Source organism: Elephas maximus, chromosome 4 (assembly GCF_024166365.1).
Source record: "Elephas maximus indicus isolate mEleMax1 chromosome 4, mEleMax1 primary haplotype, whole genome shotgun sequence".
NCBI classification, from domain to species: domain Eukaryota; kingdom Metazoa; phylum Chordata; class Mammalia; order Proboscidea; family Elephantidae; genus Elephas; species Elephas maximus.
The window spans coordinates 126,149,933-126,173,231 of NC_064822.1; the positions used below are offsets into that span (position 1 = coordinate 126,149,933).

Here is a 23,299-nt window from a genome sequence, read left to right on the forward strand (position 1 = left end):
CAGTTCCTGTAGTTGTGGAACAGAGGTCCCTGTTTCTTTGCTGGCTGCCAGTCTGGTGTGCCCACAGCTCCTAGAGGCCACCCATATTCCTTGCCACATATCCCCCTCCATTTTCAAACCAGTAATGGGAGGTCAAATCTTTCCTGTGCTTCAAATCTCTACCTTCTTCTGTGACCAGCCAGAGGAAACTCTCTGCTTTAAAAAAATACTCATGTGATTAAGGCAGGCCTGCTTGAATTATTTTATGACCAAACATGCCACGTAACATACCCTAATTATGGGAGTAAATTCCATCATATTGTAGTCCTGGGGATTAGCCAGGGTGTATACACCTGTGTGGGCAGGAAATCTTGGTACCCATCTTAGAATTCTGTCTACCACACCTTCCAACTCTAAATTGGTTTTAAAAGCCTACAATCCTTCTGCTATACAAAACTGCTTGAAAGTATATGTAGAACAAGATCATTTGGGGCTGACAGTATGTCAATAGATGAGAGATAGAAATGGAATTATTCCATGTCTGTTCTGCTTTTATGGCTTTTGTCAAAAAGAATGTTCTGTGAGTCTTAGCACATATTAGGTGATCAATAAACATTCATTGAATGAAATATGGACTGGAGAATATAGAATGAACATTTCTAAAGGTAAATTGAAGACTTAACATTATGTCTACAGGTTTTAGAGTGCCTAGTCATTTTAAAACAGATTGTCTCCAGTGTGGGATGAATTATATTCCTGAGTCCTGTGAGAATGGTAGGTGAGATTGCTGCAAACTCAATATGTATTTGTTGAATAAATGTAAATTGGTGAACAAATGCACTGTGTGTGGTGATCCTCTGACTATGAGTCTAGGAAGGCTATCTAAAAAGAAATGAAATAAAATAAAAGAAAGAAAAGAAAAAACGTTAATTTAGCAGCATATATTCTTCTTTGTGACACTGTAGGGAAAATCTTAGCAATCATCTATCCTACATTTCATTAAATACTAAGCATATTTTAATAAAAGACCCAATTTCTAAAATGGTGAGTTTGAGCAGTGCACAATGAACTCCCATTAAAACAAATGAAATATTTTCAACCAAGTTAGACTGCAAGCTCCTAAAGGCAAGGATATGTGCTTACTTTGTATTACACTGAGTTTCTATATGCATAATTATACACACACACACATTGTGGGTTCAATAAAATCACAGTTTTTTGTGACCCATTACAGATTCACTGTTAAAATATCTTGTTATAATTAATCTCTGTTTAATTCCATATGAAATGCACTCATGATTAATTCAGTCAGTTATATTTTGTGAAAATTCTTAGATTATTTTTAAATTTATTGTGTATTTAAGTGTAAACATAATGTGATAAAAGTATAAATATGAGCATCTCAATCTCTTCATTACAGATGCATTTTCTTTTAGTCAAAAGAATTTCAAAGATGTTTCAATGTGTAATGCTTTTCTCATTCTATGGGGTATATTTCGTAAAAGAGCAAATTTATAAAAAGTACCTACCTCTGTCATAGCAATACATTAACAAGTAAGTACCAAAAATTTATTCTGAACTGTGCACTACCTAGACACAACTGGTGCAAAAAAGAAATGTTAGAAATACTGTCTCTAGGGAATATACACAAAATTTATGTATAAACATGACACAATTGGACAACAAGGTATTACATATGTTTTACGCTCTGTTAGAATGGGAAGAACCTTCAGTGATTTACCGATCTTTTATTTTAGAGACAAGAAAACTGAGATACAGGGAGGGGAAATAGTTTACTAAAGGTCACAGAGCTGGTTTAGTAGAATTGCAAAGGAACTCAGGTCTCCTGGCTGTCTAAGTTAGAGGCATTTAAACATGTTTTATCGTAACCTATAGTAAAAAAAAAAAAATTAGAAATCTACCTATCTACTACACTTCACTGATCCAAGGTGTGCCATTATTTTATGTACACTAAAGTAAAAAGTTTCTGCCTAGTAATGCTAAGACACATCTCAAGACACACTCTAAGACACGTCTCGATTTCCAAGATGTTAAAAGGTGAAAAAAATGCATCTTAATATAATTTTCACACTCATATACTACACAATTGAAACAAAACTTTTACATATGATATTTTCTAGTCTTTCCTATTTTTTTTTAAGGCGATGTTCTGGATCCACTAAATTAATTTTACTAATGATCTGATTTGATCTAAACACTCATCTAAATCACGTGTCACAGACAACCAAGGTACTAATTGTTCAATTTGATAATAGGTGCAGAAGAAGAGAAGAAGCAGTTTAATACAGACTGAAACCATCTGGAAAGTTTTCAAACTAGAAATAAGAGCTTAGCCTGGAAAGGTTGGTAAAATATGGTGAGACACAGAAGAGGAAGTTGGGAAACTTAAACTGGGGGGAGGGGGGAGGGAACAAACCCTCAAATGAAAGGTAAAAATTTCCATTTCTTTAAAAATAAAACCTTACCATTTATTCTTTATGAAAAGAATGTCTAAGGGCATCATTTTGGAATGTGGAAGTATGAAGTAATTTCAAAGATGAAAACAAGTTTTAATATCTCCCCTACTGAAAATACACAGAAACTTGAAAAAAAGCAGATATAGCTTTCAAACTACGAAAATATATAAAACTGATGTAGACAAAGCTTAATGATGTTTCGTATTCTTGTTATAAATTCAAATTGTCCGATAAGAAAGTGGCTGTGGCCTGAAAAAATAAATAAAAAAGAAAAGGTTAAACATCTTCTGCCCCCCAATTTTTCTATGCTTCTCTTAGATTCAAGGATTTAATACAAAATAAAATTTTGGAATCAACTTCTTGCGGTCTCTGTGTACATGAAAAAAGAAAAAAAAAAAGATATAACGAAGTACCAAGTATAAACCTGGCTGGCTGAAATTCTCGCCTACATTCACCCTCAGAATTACAATCTCGACTTCTCACAAAAACAGCGAACAAAAACAAAACCAGAAGCCTATTTTGTATATGTATGTAAAATGTGCACATCACAGTGCGAATATGTTGATCACATAAAAAGTGTGTAAACTTGGCAGTTAGGAATGTTACTGCAATCGTTAGTACATGAAATTCCAATCCCTTTGACGAAGACACCATCTTTCAGCCAAACCTTGGCAGAAAACCTTTGGTTCTTATAAGACCTTTCCCTCCCCAGTCAGCTGCTGGGCTCCATCCAGTGGGATGGGGGCTTTTCCTCTCCATCATAGTTAAGAGTTCCCAGACCCAGGAGAAACCCCGGGTTCTTGCACGGTACTCAACGTGCAGGGAAGTGTCCCAGCTCTGCAAAGGGCAGCTGGAAATGGATTTAAAATGGCAACGCGGACCAATCAGCTCTGCCGCGCAGAAGCCGACATTTACACGCGCCTCCTTCAATGCACAGCGGAACCTGGCGGTGCCTAAACCCTCTGCTTAGGGCTGCAAAGTAGGAGTTTTTATTCCACGGTGGTCTGTAACTTTGGGGGGTGAGGGGGAAACTTCCTCGGGTGAAAGCTTTTATTTTGGAATTAATCCAAAATAATTTTGGGTGTGATGTGTGAAAATCTGAACCTAATTTTTTCAGGGTTTTGTGTTATTCAAGGATGAAAAGAAATACATTTTAAATATACTCCACCTTTTTAAACGGACTGTGGCCATTATGGTGTTCACATAACTCAGAAACTGCCCAAGCTATAAAACTAGGACTTGGCAGAAACGGAGTTTTTAGAGAGAAGGTTAAATCGAGGTAAATTGAGGGGGGAATTGGGCAGTGGGCGCAATTGTGTTAGGAAGTTTGGAGGTCCCGGCGTGTGGCTATGCATTTATCCTGGGAGCGTCGGAATCTGGGCGCTTAGAGCCAGCCTGGGGGTAGATTTCGTGTCGCCTCTGGTCTGTCCCGGGGGAAAAAAACTTAATGAAGAAGCTGGCGCGTTCCGCGTACTGTGTGCCCATTGCTCGCACGTATGCATGTGTGAATATAAGTGCGCGTGTGTTTGCCTGTCTGTATGCATTCATGCATCTGTGCGCGCGAATCTGCATGTGTATCTGTGTGCATATAAATGTACATGTGTTTGCACGTGTGCATCAGCGTGCATGTGTGTGTGTGTGCGTGCGCGCGCGCACTCGCCCGCGCACTCTGTGATAAGGGCATTCCGAGGTGGGGGAGGGCTGCTAGGGTCCCGCTTCCATGCCTCTACACTCCCTTCCCATTCACTGAGAAAGTAGAACACTGCCGCCCATGCAACTAGACGTTTCCTGTAAAGTGTTGGATCCGCATCGTCTACGCGCAGGTAAAGGCCGAGTCACGAAACGCAGCTCCGGGACAGTCATGTTCTTGCGTCTTCCTAGCGCAACCGCCCAGGAGCAACCTCCGGCGGCGGGCGGGGCGAGACCGGCGGCGAGCGGGCCCGGGATCCCCGGCCTGTCCCTTTAACCCCGCAGCGGGGCGGGAGCACGTGAGCGGGGCTTCGGGTGGCACAGGGGCGCCGCCGCCGCCGAGGCAGTTGTATTTCGAACACTGCCTCTGGCCGGCGGCCAGGCGCCTTGGCTCGGCGGTTCGCCCGGCCTCCCTCCTCCTCATACTTTTCCTCCTGCGCAGCCCCCTCCCCTTTATCCGCCCACGATTAGAAGTGGGCACTCCCCTCCGCCCCCTCCCCAAACACACACACACACGCGCGCGCGCGCGCGCACACACACACACACACTCATCCCACTTGAATCCTAGGGCAGGAACTTAGAAAACTTCCAGCCCGGGCAGCGCGCGCTTAGTGCAGGACGCAGGAGCTAACAGCCCGTCCCCCTCCGACTCTCCGGTGCCGCCGCCGCCTGCTCCCGCCACCCGAGGAGGCGCAGTGCCACCCACTGCTCCGTCCCCTGCCTGCGCTCAGCCCCCGACCCGATCCTGACGGAATCTCTCCATCCTCCCTTTGCTTTCCGACTGCCTACGGCGCTATTTTCTCTCTCTCTCTCTCTTTCTTGCTTTGGGAGCGTGAAGCGGGGCGGGGGGGTGGGGGGGCGGAAAGGAGGAGGAATTCTTTCCCCGCCTAACGTTTCTAGGGACACTATTCACTCCAAGTCTCTTCCCTTTCCAATCCGCTTCCGAAGTGCTCCCGGTGCCCGCGACTTCTGATCCCAAAAGCAGAGAGGAGTCTCTCCCAACTCCTAACCCTGTTTTCATTTTCCTTCGCTTTCCTCCTCGTTCGCAACCTCCACCTCCTCCACCACCTCTACCTCCGGCACCCACCCACCGCTGCCGCCGCCACCGCCACCGCCACCAGCAGCGCCTTCTTCTCTCCTCCTCCTCCCCTCTTCTCTCTTTTTGGCAGCCGCTGGACGTCCGGTGTTGATGGTGGCAGCAGCGGCAGCATAAGCAGCAGCAGCCCTCGCCGCACGCCAGCTCTTGCCTCACCCTGCCTCATCCTCCAGCCTCTATCACCCAATCTTCCGAAAGGTGCTGGGCAGATTTGGGGCCGCTGAGGCGAAGCGGTTGCAGCGGCGGTAGCGGCGGCGGCGGCGGCGGGAGGCAGGATGAGCGCACGAGGTGAAGGCGCCGGGCAGCCGTCCACTTCAGCCCAGGGACAACCTGCCGCCCCGGCGCCTCAGAAGAGAGGACGCGGCCGACCCAGGAAGCAGCAGCAAGTCAGTACGCGGGCGGGGTGGGGGCACCTGCACACCTCCGCTCCCCCTGTGAGGGACTGGCGCCGGCCTGTAGACGCGCGGCTACCCGAGCGCGGGAGCCTAGCCGCCGCCACACGCTGCCGGCCGGCCTGGGCGGGGGGAGGGGACGGCGGAGTCCCGGGCGCGAATGTGCAGCGGAGCCGCGGGCGCCCGCGCCTCTGCGGGCCGGGAGGTGGGAGTCCCGGCCGGCGGCTTGGCGGGGAGGTGGGATTCAGCGAAGCGCTTCCTCTGACTTTCGCTATTGTGCCCGGCCCTGAGTGGCGCGGTGTCTCCAGGGAACTGGAAGCGGCTAGGATCCAGCAAACCAGGGCTTGCCCGCGCTTTCCGAGCCGCTTTTGAAATTGCAAAGGAGGAAGGAGGTGCCGGGTAGAGGGGCACGCAGGCGGATCTGGACTCGAGGGGCTTGAGTCCTGGGGCCGGAGGCTCTTTCTCCAGCCTCTCTGCGCTTCTTGCGGGCCGGGGCCAGGCGCGCCGCAGCCGCCCCCTTGGCGGCCTCCCCAAACTCCCGGGTGGCCCAAGACTCGCGCCTTCCCGACAAAGAACGCGTGGGGACCGGGCCGCCAGGTCCTCTGAGGGCTCTTTAAATGTGGCGCGGTGGCCGATCCACAGAACAGCCGCTGCCGAGGTGGCCCCGGGAAGGGACTGCAGGGGACCCGGTCCCCGAGCGGTGGGGTTAATTCACTCGGCCAAGAGCGCGTTAGAAGGGGTGTCCAATAGGGTGCACAGTAGCTAGGGTCATTTCCTAGCCAGGCGCTCTGTCCCCTATTCGCCCCTGGATTCCGCGCCTCGGAGCTACAGACATTAAATGTGCTTCTCCAGTGCGAGTGGCTGGGATTGGGAGGGGACGATCGAGGTGCGCCCGAGACCCCGCGGGGTGGAGGGTTTTGTCTGCGGATGCAACCAATTAAGCGTGCAGCCGGCGTTCGCGGAGCTGCGGGCAGCGCCCAGGGCGGGGGTTTTGTTTGCTTCAATTTCCAAGCATCAGCGGACAAGGGTTGGAGCGGGAGGTGTCTACTGAGAACATTTAAACTCCGCTTCCGCGGGCTTTAAAACTTCTCCTTCGTTCCTTCGCCTTAAATTGCTTCCCTCACGGCAAATAGACCGATTAGAAAATAATCCTGAAGAGCCTGAAAGCAGCCCGAGAGCTAAGTGGGGAAATTGAACAATGTTTGTTTGCCAGTGCGTTTTAGAAAAACTGAGAGGGTTGTACCTTTTTGAAATCATCAAAGGAAACAAGCCAATGTAGAGGCCCCTGAGTTTTCCCGCTCTGCCAAGCGACACTTAATATCGCGTTAGGATTCTGTTTTACACCTCCCAGGAAGTTTCTGCCCTCCCCCTCTTGTTTCCCACCCGCCACCCAGCTCTCTCAAACTCTACTAATTGCTCCCCCCCCAAAAAAAAAATTAAAAAGAAAATGCAGTGGGGTCTGGAGGTGATTGGAGGTTTTACCTTTGAGTTAAGGCACAGTTAACAAAGAAAGAAAAATGTGTCTCCGTTGTGTTTGCTCCGGATGTGCCCACTGGCGCTAGTGGTCCCACAGAAGCTCTCAGGGAACCTTTCCCAGATTCTCTAAATGGGATGTGAATTTTCATTGAAGACTTTCAGACGTTTCAAGTTAATTAGTCTCATTTAGTCACCGAATCTGAATGAAATGTGAATTGACAATTCGCTGGATAAATATTTAGAACCTGGTATATTAATCATCACATTCTCTTAACCACTTGAGTATTTACTGCCTGGCATAGGAGCCATTTAAAGGTTTGCTAAGCCTATTGATTTAGTCTCTCCTTCCCATACACTTCATTCCTCCTCACCATTTTCCCCTTTAGTTTTCTCCCGTCCACCCCCATAAGAGATTTGCAAAGGAAAGTTTTGGAGAAAATGTTTATTTTTATCAAAAGATATTTAAATTTAAACTGGAGACCATGCTTGTATCTCCAAAAGGAAGTGGTTGAAGCAATTATCTAGATAATTCAAGCAAAACCTCCCACCACAGATTTACCATAATTATTTGGAGATTTTAGGTGAAATGGAGTTATTTTGAGCTGAAGAACTTGGATAATTGCTCCAATATTTCTCTGAATGTGTCGACTGAGTTGTAATCAACCTAGAATGCAGGTACACAGAGATATTTAAAAATCAGTTTTTCAGTATGGAAGATTGTTGAAATATTTATGATGTTAGCGTCATATTTCTGTTGTTTAAAATGTTAGTACAATGGATAGTGGTATTTGTGTAAAATGCTTATTATTTCTGAGTTTTCAAGTGCATAATCATGCAAACTTTACACCTTAAAAATGCATGACTTTCTTGGTAGAACATGCAAACGGATAGGCCTTTGTTACCTTTTTGGGGTTGAAACAGAATTTGGTTTTCATATGCAAAGTCGAATTTCTTCTGTGAACTCTTGGATTAATAGTATAGCTTTTTCCCCATTTCTGTAAGCCCTGTATCGTCATCATCATCATCATCAACCATTTATGCTTGAACTGAATGTGGTCCAACAGCTCTATGGAGCAGTACATGCAGAAAATATAGCTGGAAAGTCAGGGTCAATTTCTTTCGTACGTTTTGCCACAACAGCGTTTTCTTTTCTTTCCTCTTACAATTAGGAGCCAACTGGTGAGCCCTCTCCTAAGAGACCCAGGGGAAGACCTAAAGGCAGCAAAAACAAGAGTCCTTCTAAAGCAGCTCAAAAGGTGAGATTTTTCAAATTATGCTCTGCTAACATTATCAACTACCATAGGAGCCTCCTATCATTTCCCTATTATAGATCCACGATTAAGAATTTGTCCCGGTTTCTGAACCCGACTCATTACCTACATTAAACAGGAGTTAACCATTTTTCTAAACAGATGCTTAGCATTAAAAGCCCAGGAAGATACTCAGTGTTGTTTTTAAACAAAGGAGGAAAGAAACCATTACCAAATAATAGGAAACTTAAAATGGGGGAGGGGGTGGGAGTGGAAGAAGGGGTAGAAAAGGATGACACAATTAAGATTTATACCAGTTGTGAAATAGTTAAAAAGGATTCAAAATGAAAGATTTTGCCTGGTGGCGGAAGTTTTTGCATTTGCCTCTGAAAAATAATAAAGATTAATTTACGTTGTGCTTATTTACATGACTACTGCAAACCAAATTTCCCTATTACAGTTAAGTTATTTGCCAAATAGATGATAGTTAGATGTAAATACAATTCTGGGATGCTGGAAAAAATTTCATGAATATTTCAGCTTTAAATGTGATGATAAAGCATACTGTTTGTTTTATAATAAACCTGTAATCTGATATTTAAAAATCTCTCAAAAAGCCTTTCACCAAAAGATAGAGAAGTGCTCTAAATTGGACAATGAGAAGTTTTTAACAAATAATTGACTTGTTTAATGTGTAGTGTTGGGCAGGATAGAACCCAGTTAAGTGTAACATTCAATGTCTTTCTCAATAAAATTTAAGTTGCCGCCATTCGATGTCTTTCTTAATAAAATTTAAGTTGCCGCTTAAAATAATTCATACTGGTGTTATTTGAACTAACATAGAGGAAGTATCTTAGGGCCAATGCACGTATAGAGAAGAGAAGATGAATATAAAAGTTAGCCATTTTTTTAGCTGTAAAAATAAATCAGGAATCAAGATTCTGTATTCTACTTGTAGATTTGACTAGTAGTTGAAAACAAAGGTTCAAAAATTAGAAGGAATTTTGGTATATCTTTCAATAGATTTAAGTACAGTATATACAGTATTCATTGAAAAGGACTATCTCCTGATCTAATTGGAATTAATGTTTTGTGTGGCTTTCTATGGAACTGTGGGCACTAACCATCTTACATTAATACTTTTCAGTGTTATAAATTGCCATAGCAACTAGGATGCAGATAAACTTATTTGGGGGGTAACTGCAAGTTCTTGTCTCTTTTATTTTAATAGTTTGAACAGAGTTCAAGAAGAGTTTCAGTTTATTTAAATTTTAATGATTCTTAGAATGTAGATTTATTGCGAATCACATTTAGTCAAGAAACTTTAAAGTACCTCTAAGTTACCTTGTGTTTAAAAGTGACAGTATATAACTTGGTATTCCTAATATGAATGCCTTCTATTTCTTACATTTTACCTGCTCTATTAAATTAACTATAAGGGACTAACTTTACAAAGGAGTTTGTCTGTGTTACATAAGTGTGGGATTTACCTAACTTAATTTTACTCTAATGAGATGGCAAAGGAATATCTTGGTAGGTAGCTAACAAACATTTAAGCTATGATGTAATTACTCTGAAAAGTGCCTTGTTATAGTATCTCCCAGGGGACATCTTTAGATCTCATCATAAATAAATAATTTAACATGTAATATAAAAAAATGGAAAACAAATTATCTTCCAGATTTCATTGGGTTACGTTTTTGAATGAGTGGGAAAAAAGGAGCTCCTATCACCTTCTCATCTTGGAAAGTTCACCATTTACTAACAAAATCTTTATTGACGAAAGAAAAGCTGGGACCCGTGCCTAATTTACCACCTTAAGCACAATGGCAAAAACTTTGATCTATTCCTCAGGAAGGTTTGATTTGTTTTTAGTTACTTCGGTGACAGGCATTTACAAATGGCCCTACACCCTACTAGGTTACTCATCTCCCTGATAATGTTTCATGTGTGTGAGTACATTGTTACAATTTCCAAAATGGAAATAGATTTTCTTTTACCTATAGAAGACCTTCCCTCAAATCTTTTAATTTTACAATGCTTCCAGGCATGATTATTTCATACAATTCTGTTAGAAAGGTCCATCTCTAAATAAAAGTGAACAAACAAATTTGTCCATCATATGGCCATTATTTTCCTTCAGTTTCATAAATTACTTTTCATTTGGAAAAGATAATACTTTGCAAAATAATGAATGATATTGATGAATTGTTCACGACATGTGTAAACTTAAGGTATTTTTCCCTCAAATCTGTATTTACTGAGTTTGCTACTACCCAACGTGAGCATAGTTCTCAAACATATATTTGTTTACCAAACATGTATTTGTATTCTAACAAAACGTGTATTTGTTAAGATTTTTAAATGCAACTATTTTAGAAAAAGTGATATAGCTCATAATGCGTAGGATGAACAGAACTTTGCTAGACTGACCATGGTAGGTAGGAGAAGTCTTATGTGATTAATCAGTTGGATGTTCTCCTGCAAACTGAGCCTCATCACAGTGAAAAATTTATTATAAAAACTGGTAAGTATAAGAGAAAAGAAACCATAAAATTCAAGCACATACAATGTACACTGGGATCTTGATGATGATGTGTGTTTGAAATTTCTTCCTGCTTGGAGTTTTTCACTTGCAAAGTTTGTGTTTGGACTCAGTAACTGGCCTTGGGGCATTTGAAAACAAAACTGCTGGTTAGAAAATTAGCAATCTGAAACTTAACAGTGCATGCAGAAGGCTGCAAGACTGACTGGACTACTACCAAATTAGCAGTCACTTTAATTTAAGGCCACTTTCAATAGAAAATTGATTTGTGTGATATATCAAACAAATAAATTTATGAAAACACAATTTGTTAGGCTTGCGACTTTTGGAAGAGAAGATACTTATTCTTTAATCTACTTATATTCTATTAAAATATATTCCCATGGGTGACCATTATTTGCTAATTCTAGTCATTACCAAGAACACTAATCTGAGCGCTCAAAATTTGTCCCTGCACCAGTTTCATATTATTACCTTAGTAAAAAAAAAAAGGTAATCAGAAGTTCATGTTTTCTTGAATAAACAACGTGTGTGTGTGTGTGTGTGTGTGTGTGTGTGTCCTTACCCTTTTATTTAGGTTTATGTTTTTCTTTATAGTTTGAGATATACCTCTGACCACTTCTCTCGTAATTTCCTTTTTTGGTTTCCTCTCACGTTTGTACTAGATGGGAATACTTTGTATTTTCACAACATTTCCTTTGTTTGGAGAGAAAAAAGATAGAATCTCCTTTATGTTTAATTTAGGGATTTTGTTGTTGCTTTTTAATCATGAGAGAATACTGGAGAGGTTGTCACTAATTCTCTAGTGTTTAAGGTCACAAGTCAAATTCACTTTAAGTCTCAAGCCAATTCTCACTGAAGTGCTTTAAGGAAAACATTTTTCCCCCCTGAAGTTGAATAAAGTTTTCATAGAATGGAATTACGTATTAAAAAAAAAAAAAAGATCTCTGGCATGATAACCTCTACTTCATAATGTCATGCATTTGCTTTAACTTTCTTTTCACTTTAAATATAATAGCCAGACCCAGGGAGCGAAGTGCTGAAAAAAAATTTCTCAAAAAAAAAAAGTATGTATACTTTAATGTGTCGCTGTTGTTAGTTGCCTTTGAGTTGGTTTCAACTCATAGCAACCCCATGTACAAGAGAAGGAAACTGCCCGGTCCTGTACGAACTTCACAATCCTTGTTTGAGCCCGTTGTTGCAGTCACTGTGTCAGTCCATCTCGTTGAGGGTCTTCCTCTTTTTACTGACCCTCTACTTTACCAGCATGATGCCCTTCTCTAGGGACTGGTCCTTCCTGATAACACGTCTGCAGTAAATGATACAAGGTCTTGCCGTCCTTGCTTCTAAGGAACATTCTGGCTGTACTTCTTTCAAGACAGATTGGTTCTTCTGGCAGTCCATGGATTCAATATTCACCATACCATAATTTAAATGTATCACTTCTTTGGTCTTCCTTATTCATTGCCCAGCTTTCCCATGCATATGAGGTGATTGATTAAAAAAAAAAATACCGTGGCTTGGATCAGGCAAACCTTAGTCCTCAAGGTCACATCGTTGCTTTTTAACACTTTAAAAAGGTCTTTTGCATCAGATTTGCCCAGTGCAACACATCGTTTGATATCTTGACTGGTGCTTCCATGGGCATTGATTATGAGTCCAAGTAAAATGAAATCCTTGACAACTTCAGTCTTTTCTCTGTTTATCATGATGTTGCTTATTGGTCCAGTTGTAAGGATTTTTGTTTTCTTTATGTTGAGGTGTAATCCATACTGAAGGCTGTAGTCTTTGATCTTCATCAGTAAGTGTTTCAAGTGCTCTTTACTTTGAGCAAGCAAGGTTGTGTTATCTGCATATTGCAGGTTATTAATGAATCTTCCTCCAGTCCTAATGCTGCATTCTTCATATAGTCCAGCTTAGATTATTTGCTCAGCATACAGGTTCAATAAGTATGGTGAAAGGATACAACCCTGACTTGCACATTTTCTTATTTTAAACCACGTAGTATCCCCTTGTTCTGTTCAATCTCCTGTCTCTTGGTCTATGTACAGGTTCCTCATGAACAAAATTAAATGTTCTGGAATTCCCATTCTCCTAAATGTTGTTCATAATTTGTTACGGTCTATACAGCCGAATGCCTTTGCATAGTCAATAAAACACAGGAAAACATCTTTCTTGTAATCTCTAGTTTCAGCCAAGATTCATCTGACATTAGCAGTGATATTCCTGGTTGCACGTCCTCTTCTGATTCTGGCTTGGATTTCTCACAGTTCCCTGCCAATGTGCTGCTGCAACCGTTTCTGAATTATCTTCAGCAAAATTTTACTAGTGTGTGATATTAATGATATTGTTCGATAATTTCCGCGTTCTGTTGGGTCACTTTTCTTTGGAATGGGCACAAATACGGATCTCTTTCAGTCAGGTGCCCAGGTAGCTGTCTTCCAAATTTCTTTTGAAAATACTTTCAGCGTTGCATCCCTTTGTTGAAATATCTCAATTGATATTCCAACACTTCCTGGAGCCTTGGTTTTTGGCAGTGCAGCTTAAGACTTCTTTCAATACCATCGATTCTTTATCACATGCCACCTCCTGGAATGGCCGAATGTTGACAAATTCTTTTTTGTATGGTGACTGTGTATTCCTTCCATCTTCTTTCAATATTTTACCTAGAGAATCCTTCAATATTGCATCTTGAGACTTGAATTTTCTCTTCAGTTCTATCAACTTGAGAAATGCCCAGCGTGTTCTTCCCTTTTGATTTTCTATCTCCAGCTCTTTGCACATTTCGTTATAATACTTTGTTTTCCTCGAGCCACCCTTTGAAATCTTCTGTCCAGCTCTTTTATTTCATCATTTCTTCCATTTGCTTTAGCTACTCTATGCTCAAGAGCAAGTTTCAGAGTCTCTTCTGACATCCGCTTTGGTCTTCTCTTTCTTTGCTATCTTTTTAATGACCTTTTGCTTTCCTCATTTATGATGTCCTTGATGTCATCCCACAACTCATCTGGTCTTCAGCCATTAATGTTCAATGCATCAAATCTATTCAGCTTCAACTCAGACTTGCATATGAGCAATTCATGGTCTTTTCTGCAGTTGGCCGAGGCTTGTTCTGACTGGTGATATTGAGCTTCTCCATTTTCTCTTTAGACAGATGCAGTCAATTTGAATCCCATCTGGCAAGTCCACATGTATACTCACCATTTATGTTGAAAAAAGATATTTCCAATGAATAATTCATCGGTGTTGCAAAATTCTATCATGCGAGCTCTGGCGTTTCTTTCACCGAGGCCATATTTTCCAACTACTGATCCTTCTTCTTTGTTTCCAGCATTCACATTTCTATCACCAGTAATTATCAGTGCATCTTTGTTGCATGTTTGATTGCAGATGTTGGTAAAAATCTTCAATTTCTTCATCTTTGGCCTTAGTGGTCGGTGCGTAAATTTGAATAATAGTTGTATTAACTGGTCTTTCTTGTAGGTATATGGATATTATTCTATCACTGATGGCATTGTACATCAGGATAGATCTTCATACATTCCACATTCCAATTATTAATGGATGTTTACAGCTGTTTCTTCTCATTTTGAGTCATGCCACATCAGCAAATGAAGGTCCTGAAAGCTCTACTCCATCCATGTCATTAAGGTTGACTCTACTTTGAGGGGGGCCCTGGTGGCGCAGTGGTTAAGTGTTTGGCGGCTAATCAAAAGATCAGTGATTCATAATCCATCAGCCTCTCCTTAGAAACCCTGTGAGGCAGTTCTCCTGTGTCCTGTAGGGTCGCTATGAGTCCGAATCAACTTGATGACCGTGGGTTTGTTCTACTTTGAGGAGGTGGCTCTTCCACAGTTGTGTTTTGAGTACCTTCCAACCTGAGGGGCTCATCTTCTGTTACTATATTAGAGTTCTACTGTTATTCATAAGTTCTCACTGGCCAATTTTTTAGAAGTAGATTCTTGTCTTAGTCTAGAAGCTCTGCTGAAACCTGTCTACCATGGTTGACCTTACTGGTATTTGAAATACTGGTGGCATAGCTTCCAGCAACTTGCGCCACCACAGTACGACAAACTGATAGACAAGTGGTGGATACTTTAATGTGTTGAGGATAAACATTTAATATTTCTCTTCAATTTGCTAGTATAGAGGAAGCCTAATATTAACTGAATACTAAAGGTGGGTTTGTGCTCCTTCTTATCATTTACATTCCCAGAAATGTGGTTGATTTTCATAAATTATTACTAATGCCAGGTACAGATATTTTAGAATGTGGATTTTACTCTCCATCTCAGATAAATTTTAGAGCATAGATGTTAAGTGAGGGATAGGATTTTCTTCAGAATATAGTGTGCCCAATTGGAGAGTTATGTAAGCAAAGGTCTCATAATAAGTCAGTCAGGGAAAGATGGCATTGGGAATTGTCATACAATTCTGGCCCATGGTTATTACAGTTACAAATATGATGTAGTTTGATTCCTGTATTTCTAGGGACAGGTTCCACTGTGGGATCCAGGGTACTATCTGAGTGTACACATGAATTCAGGTGGGTGGAATTAAGTAAAGCCCAACTGATTTCTCTGTTATCTTGACATTTTAGGCCGAATTACTTAGATATTGACTCGTTTTTGCTTCACTTTGCCAGGAAGGACAGAGTCTTAATGTATCAGTAAATTCTGTCTGGCAGTGCCTTTGAGTTACCAAAGATGGTCCAAATATGGGAGATTCAGATCCATTTGAATTTCTGTATTAAGTAACTTTATGTCAAGGGACTCATAGTTCTTATTCTCTGGAAATGATCATCTGAAATCTTTCATTAAAAGCTCCCCAATACTTTGGCTGACCTACATTCTGGGACATTATCTCACGGTCTCAACAGATCATTTTGCTAAGGAGGTAGAATATACCAGATTGGTGTTCTGTTGCATTTCAGTTCTTTCTTGAGGCTAGATGGGCGGTGAGGAGGATTATATGTCAGTTAAGTCATTTAAACCTGTCTTGTCTTGTTAGTTGACTTTCTGTAGTTTCCAGAGCTTACCTGGGAACCACATAGCTTGGCCCAGTGATGGAGCAATGAATATCACAGTCCTAGATTCTGAAGCTTTTTGTTTTAAATCTTTGTTCTGTCAAGCAGGAGAAAAAAGATGAATGGAGAACTGAACCTATTTTGGGCTTTTTATTTATATTGCTGCAATACACTTAATTATTAGTATGGCATCTTCTATTTGGTTTAACCAGGAGTAGTACAGTCATAAGGAGTCCTGGTGGCACAACAGTTAAGCACTTAGTTGATAACCAAAAGGTTGGCAGCAGTGTGAACCCACCAGCTGCTCCACAAGAAGAAAAGACCTGGCGATCTGTTCCCATAAAGATTGCAGCCTGGGAAACCCTATGTATGGAGCAGCTCTACGCTGTCCTATAGGGACACTGTGAGTTGAAATCAACTTGATAGCACACAACAACAGTGTGGTCATGAGACATTGGTGGCTCAGTGGTAGATTACTCGCTTTCCGCGTGCGAGACCTGGGTTTGATTTCCCAGCCAGCGCACTTCATGCACACCTACCACCTGTCAGTGGAGGCTTGCGTGTTGCTGTGATGCTGAGCAGGTTTTAGTAGAGCTTCCAGACTAAGAACAGACTAGGAGGAAAAGCCTAGCAATCTTCCGAAAATCAGCCAGTGAAAACCCTATGGATCACAATGGTCCAATCTGCAACCCATCACGAGGATGGGGCAGGATTGGGCAGTTGTGAGTGGGGCGGCCATGTGTTGGCGTCTGACTCCAGGGCAGCTAACGACAGCAGTGCAGTCGTGCTCTTTCTCCATTCTTTTCTCCAGAATGTTGTTGCTGGGTGCTGCTGAGCCAATCCCAACTCATAGCGACCCCGTTTGCTCAGAAAGTAACCCTGTGGACTCTTGTATCATTGCTATTGATTTTTCTGATTACTAAAGAGGTAAAGAGAAGCTTTAAAGGAGGATAATCTTAAACTTTGAAAATAATAACTGTCCCTGTTATTTTGGCCTTGTTTTTAACAAGTTTGTTTAGATGAAGACGTGTCTGTGCATAATAATGACATGAGAGGTGACAGTAAGGGCTTCCTTGGGTAAAGTGGGCATGAACTACAATGCGTGATGGAATTTTCTTATTTTACCTACTGGAAACTATATTGTGATAGCAAACTTGTGTTTTCAAGACTGAAAATAGTTGCCCTTAAATTTGGAAACCCGCAGAACTGGATTATCAACAAGGTAAAATGAGAATAAAATGAGAATTTACCCAATGCCTAGTCTGATTGATTAGTCCAGTTGATTTTGAGGCCAGTGCCCAGTATTTACACTGTTTGTATTTTAAAAAAGCAACTGGAAAAAAAAAAGCGGCTTTAGATGGACTTTGGATAGTCTGCTTCATACCCTCTTAACTTCGACAGGCCTTAGTCTTAAAAACGATCAAGAGACATGAAAACAAAACAGGGCACCACCACACCAAATTTTTTCTAGCGTTTTGTGTGTGTGTGTGTGTGTGTGTGTGTGTGTGTGCAGATCCACTGATTAGGTTTGGAGAAATTCTGGTTTTCATGCATCATTGAAATACATATAAAATCTGGTGAGATCATTAAGAATAGCAATAAATCAATAGCTATCTAAATTTGATCCGAAAGTCAGAAGTGAATTATTCTCTTGGTTCCCAATTTCAAGCCTTTTCTATGTCTTCATAGGAAACTTGGGAATGTTTTACTTTTAACTACTCATTTGATTTCCACCCCAGAAGCTCTTTTTTTTTTTTTTTTTTGCCCATTGTTATTTTATTTTATACGGGACTGTCTCCCAGAAGAACAGATCCTTTATTGCCTTGAAATCAGATTGGGTCTCATTTCCACCACTTACGAACATGGGCCGGTCGTTTAACCTGCATTTTTGAAACAGAGGAAGTTAATAGCTTGCCTTACTTAAGTAAGATAGAGCTCTGAAAATCCCTTTGGACACTTACAGAATTGTGAGGTATTCATTTTAAGGGTATCATTTTAGAATGTAGAGGGGAGGGAAGAAACTACATTTGAGTAACTACTAAATGTTGTCATTTTTGTCAGGCTCTTTACATGTGTATTTGCTCCTTTAATTCTTAGATCGTTATGGTCTTTGCTTCCCAAATGAGAAAACTCTTGATTAGAGATGTAAACGGACATTTCTCAAGTTAAACATCCACTGAAGGGGAGCACCTGAGTTTGAATCCAGCATTAATTCTAAAGCTTGTACTCTTTCCACTACTATGTGCTGTCAAATCTTTTGTAAAATATTTGCTAAAAGCTAGATTTCTGTTACCTCCAAAAACCTGAAAGGCAGGATAGAAGGTAAGTTTTGAGAAACCTTTGGGGGGCAGCTCTCTACAAGCTTATAAAGGGATTGGAAATACTAGCCCACTGCAACCAATATCCACAGACTGTGGCCCCCCAAATAATCCATAGGGCATGATAGCACATCTAGAAGTTTTCTGATTTGTTAAAGGAAAGACTTAGACTAAAGTCCTACCAAGCTCTAGAATTCTGATGACAAGAGAGAAATAAGACATACACACACGAAACACAAGCAACAGTGTTTCTTTTCTTTTTTTCCTTCCTTCATTCAACAAATACGTATTGAGCACCTGAGTGTCCCAGGCATGATGCTAGGCATTGTTTCCAATTTCAAGAAATGTATCTGCTGGATGAATTAATTTTATTTCTTCATTTTTTGTTATGTGGAGTACATTTAAGAACTGAACTATCAGAACTTCTTACAGAAATAATCACACTTCTGTTTCATACTCCTCCCAACTCTCATGACTTGCTTTGAAAGCATATTATAAAATATACAGTTGTGAATCTGCACTTTTTTTTAAAAAAAAAAGCAAAAGTGTGATTAAAAGAACCAAGGAAGAAATAACAGACTTTTAGACATTGATTTATGATAGTTGCAAACATTAGCATAGTAATGATGGTACTAGTCTGAAATTTCAGTTCTTATCAGGGCTTTGGATTGATTCCTTCCATGTCGAACCCCTGCTGAGAATTTGCATTTCCGCCCCAGATACACTGAATTGGAGTTGACATTTTTACAAGATTCCCAGGTAATTCTTACTTATAATACGTTTTGAGAACCACTGCTCTACTAGGGGTTCTCAGTTGTCAGAATTGTTCCCTAAATGGCAGTATTAACGTCGCCTGGGAACTATCAGAAATGTAAATTATCAGCAGGGGTTTGAACCAGAATGAACCGGTTTGAAGCCCTGGTTCTCACAAGTACAGAATTCTTAACCTCTGCGCCCCGCCCCCACCATAAGGAATAAATACTTAGAACTAGTTATGTCTCCTTTATACATGAGTTTGTAGTATAGAACCAAATTCCACTCTGGCAAAGGAAAACCAAATATACACTTCCACAGTATTGCATATGTTGACATTAAAAACAAAACAAGCCCCTCAAATGTTTTCTTTGTTTTCTATTGAAAAATAATATCCCGAAGAGCATTAAACACAGGAAAAAAACGTGAAAGCCAGTGTTTTCTGATATGTAAAAGTCTTGGATCTCTGCTGGTTTACAAACTAAAACCTTGGTTGTTTTGCAGCCTTTGTGGAGTTTGAATAGAATGATTAAATAATGTGAGTTTTAAAGAACAATGAAAACCTCCCAGATTGCCGCCACACAGCACAGCTAATGTGTTTCTTCTAGATGTCTCAGAAGAGGGTTTCAGTTTACATGAAACACTGGCCTGATCGACCAAGGAGCAAGTTTGCTTTTAACAAGTCCAAGTGATAATCGTGGTATTTTGTCCTTTAGTTAATGGTGCAAATTTTGTTTTCGAGAAGGTTCTCTGTAAATGAGCTGCTCATTTAAAAGGCGTCTTATTTGAAGGGCTTTTTTGAAGGATTTACTTTCTCTGACTTTGAAAGGCAATGAAACCCTTTTAGAAAACAACCCTGTCTCCAGCAGATTCAGATACACCCAGATCACATCATAGCCCCTGAAACCTAACAACGGTGTAGAAAAGGCCTGGTGTAGCACCTTAGCCTTTAGGGTCAATGGCCTCATCTCCTCAAGCTCCCCGCTTTCCACATTTCCATTAAGAAGGATTCTATCTTACATGTTTGTGTAATTTACTACTGGGTAAACTAAACTGCAGTCTTACAGTTGCTCCCAAAGATTAAATCAGGTGCTGCATGTGCACTAGAAAAGTTATGTACTCATATAACTCACCATATACTTTGACTTGACGGCACTTGGGGGTGGGGATACTAGCCAAAGAGTTTCTTAAAAGCTTCATTCTCAAGGTGACTGATGACCGTAATGGAATATTTCTTGGACCGAACCCTCTCTGAGATTGGGTTGATTTGTAGGAAAACATTCCCTTTGAAAATTCTACCTTGTTTAAGGAGGAAGAGAACAATTTATTGAGCACATAATTTACCTCAGCACTCTCACAGGAGTTATCTCCATGTTACAGATGAAGCCAAATTAGCGGACTTGCTCCATCAAGGACTTGCTCAAAGTCATAAAGCTAAGATGGCAGGGTAGGGATTTGAACCTAAGCTTTCCAAAGTAGCATCTGTTTCTTTGAGGACATTTGCCCTCTCTCGCTGAGACAGCACTCTTTCAGAAAGTATGATTCACTTTGGTGCCTGGCTTTTACTTAATTTAATTCATTCCCAATGACTGAAGGTAAGATGATACCACTCAACCCTGACAATAAAGGATTCCTTTGTGGAGTCACTCAAAACTAATAAAACGACTTTCAGCGTACCCAAATCTGACAAATCCATAAAGCTCAGTTGTATCACTGTGGGGTGCAGGAGGTGCAGACCACACCGGGCGACACTGTCAGTAGGGGTGACACCAGAGTAACTGTCTATAAGAATATTCCTGTAGTTATAATAACAAAAACGTTTTTCGTAAGCCCAACTTACACGTATCACTATACCTACAAGGCTAAAATTCTATGCTAATTTACTTTTTGAACCTTCTGATGTGTTGGTGGCGAAGGGGTTAAGAGCTCGGCTGCTAGCCAAAAGGTCAGCAGTTCAAATCCACCAGCCACTCCTTGGAAACGCTGTACTGGTTTTACCTCTCTAGAGAACACAGCCTAACACAGAAACCCTCTGGGGCAGTTTTACTCTCTCCTATAGAGTTGCTATGAGTCAGGATCTCCTGGATGCGCTCCAGTCAGAGCTGTCATTATTACCCAATTACATTGACATGCGTTGTTTTCATTATGGCCAGTGTTTTTATAGTTGCTGATTTTGTCAAATTTTCTGGTGTTTTAGCTGCAATATTGTGGTAATTAGTATTCGTGAACTTCTATCAATAACTTTTTGGAGAATTGAGTAGTAATTAAAGGAAAACCCATCGCCGTTGAGTTGATTCTGATTCATAGTGACCCTATAAGACAGAGTGGAACTGCCCCATAGGGTTTCCAAGAAGTGGCTGGTAGATTCGAACTGCTGACCTTTTGGTTAGCAGTCAGAGCTCTTAACCATTACACCACCAAGGCTCCAATTAAAGGAAAACCAAAAACCAAAACCAAACCTGTTGCTGTGAGTTGATTCTGACTCACAGTGGCTCTGTAAGGAAGGAGTGATATATGGGAATTAAAATTTTTGAGTAACATCAGTAAAAAAAAAAAAAAATTACTAAGGATTCTGTATGATATGGCACAGGAGGAGGCCCGTGGAGGGGAGAGGTGACACCGTGAGTTACCACATTGGGTGACATCAGCCCTAGTGACACCACACTGGTAGAGCTCCTAAAAAGGTTACCAGGTTTCCTTTTGTTCTGGGAAATTAGCAGAATCAGTAACAATTTTGGTTTCCCAGAATATTTTCTTAGGGCAGCAAATATTTATATAAGAGGAAGTGGCATTATTAGGAGGGTAGGGACACAGTCTTTACAGTCAAACAGAACTGTGTTCAAATTCTAGCTCTGCTGTTTACCAGCTTTGTTTATGACCTTGGTGAGTTATTTACCTACCTGAGACTCCATTGCTTATTTACAAGATAAGAGAAATAATAGTCCTTACATTATAGGGAAGGAGCCCTGGTGGTACAGTGGTTAAGTGCCCTGCTGCTAACCCAAAGGTCTGTGGTTCAAACCCACCAGCCGCTCCATGGGAAAAAGATGTGGTAGTCTGCTTCTGTAAAGAATAACCCAGTGCCGTCGGTAAAGAATACAGCCTTGGAAACCCTATGGGGCAGTTCTATTCAGTCCTATAGGGTAGCTATGAGTCAGAATCGACTGGATGACAATGGATTTTTTTTTTAACCTCGTAGGATGGTTGTAAGGATCAAATGTAACAAATGTAAGGTGATTGACTTAGCCCAGTGCCTGGGGCATTTTAAATGCTCAGTAAATGAGAGTTGATGGTTAATGAGCTCGGCTGCTAACTGAAAGGTTAGTGGTTTAAGTCTACCCAAAGGTACCTTGAAAGAAAGGCCTGGCAGTCTACTTCCAAAAAATCAGCCACTGAGAAGCCTGTGGATCACAGTTCTACTCTGACATGCATGGGGTTTCCATGAGTTGGAATCCAGTCAATGGCAACTGGTTACTGGTAATGTTACTATTATAGACAATTTGGGTTAATTCATGTGACTTGTTGAATAATGCCAGATCAGAGAGAGATTACTGGTAAGAAATCTTACAGCTTATTTTATTTATTTCTCTGTCTGTCTATCACCTATATCTATTTTTACCAGGCAGATTGCAGAGAGAAAGAGGAGAGTCTCATTTGGCAGTGTGTAGACTGCCAAATTATATCATGTAATTTTAGTATCAACTACCTACTGGTTGCTAACTCAGGTGACACAAGTAAAACACAAAACAAGTTATCCTATTTTTTTTGTGTGTTGATATAGCCTTTGAATGATTCTTACGCACAGAGCAATATGTACTAAACTTTCTTTATCCTAAAAAATATAAACACATTTTTTAAAATAATTTTTATCGTGCTTTAAGTGAAAGTTTACAAATCAAGTCAGTCTCTCACACAAAAACCCATATACACCTTGCTACACACTCCCAATTACTCTCCCGCTAATGAGACAGCCCGCTCTCTCCCTCCACTCTCTCGTCGTATAAACACATTTTTATAAGTGTATGTGATATGTGTGTGTGTGTTTGGGGTTGGGATAGGGGTCACAAAAACCGAGAAAAGATTAACTATAGACAATGTAAAAATTTGATACAAAAGGGGAAAAACAACTATGATATCAGAAGCATCTGTTCAAGTAAAGGAATGGAACAAACTCTCAAGATAGAAATATATTCATGTCAGGTCTGTGTTTCATGTGGAATTGTAATTCATAATGTACTTTTTAAAAAATTAATTATTATTTTTAGGCACCCATAACTTCCATTCCAGGGAATTGATTTCTG

The 23,299-nt window shown here is 40.9% G+C and overlaps 1 protein-coding gene across 1 annotated transcript in view; it reads left to right on the forward strand.

The window, feature by feature from the left end:
* Nucleotides 1-5,508: 5,508 nt before the first annotated feature.
* HMGA2 (high mobility group AT-hook 2) overlaps nt 5,509-23,299 on the forward strand; it is a 156,414-nt gene continuing 138,623 nt past the window's right edge. Inside the window, exons 1-2 of the mRNA XM_049883787.1 lie at nt 5,509-5,627; nt 8,279-8,365. Of these exons, the coding sequence (XP_049739744.1) occupies nt 5,517-5,627; nt 8,279-8,365 (198 nt within the window). The 5' untranslated portion in view covers nt 5,509-5,516. The remainder of the gene's footprint in view (nt 5,628-8,278; nt 8,366-23,299) is intronic.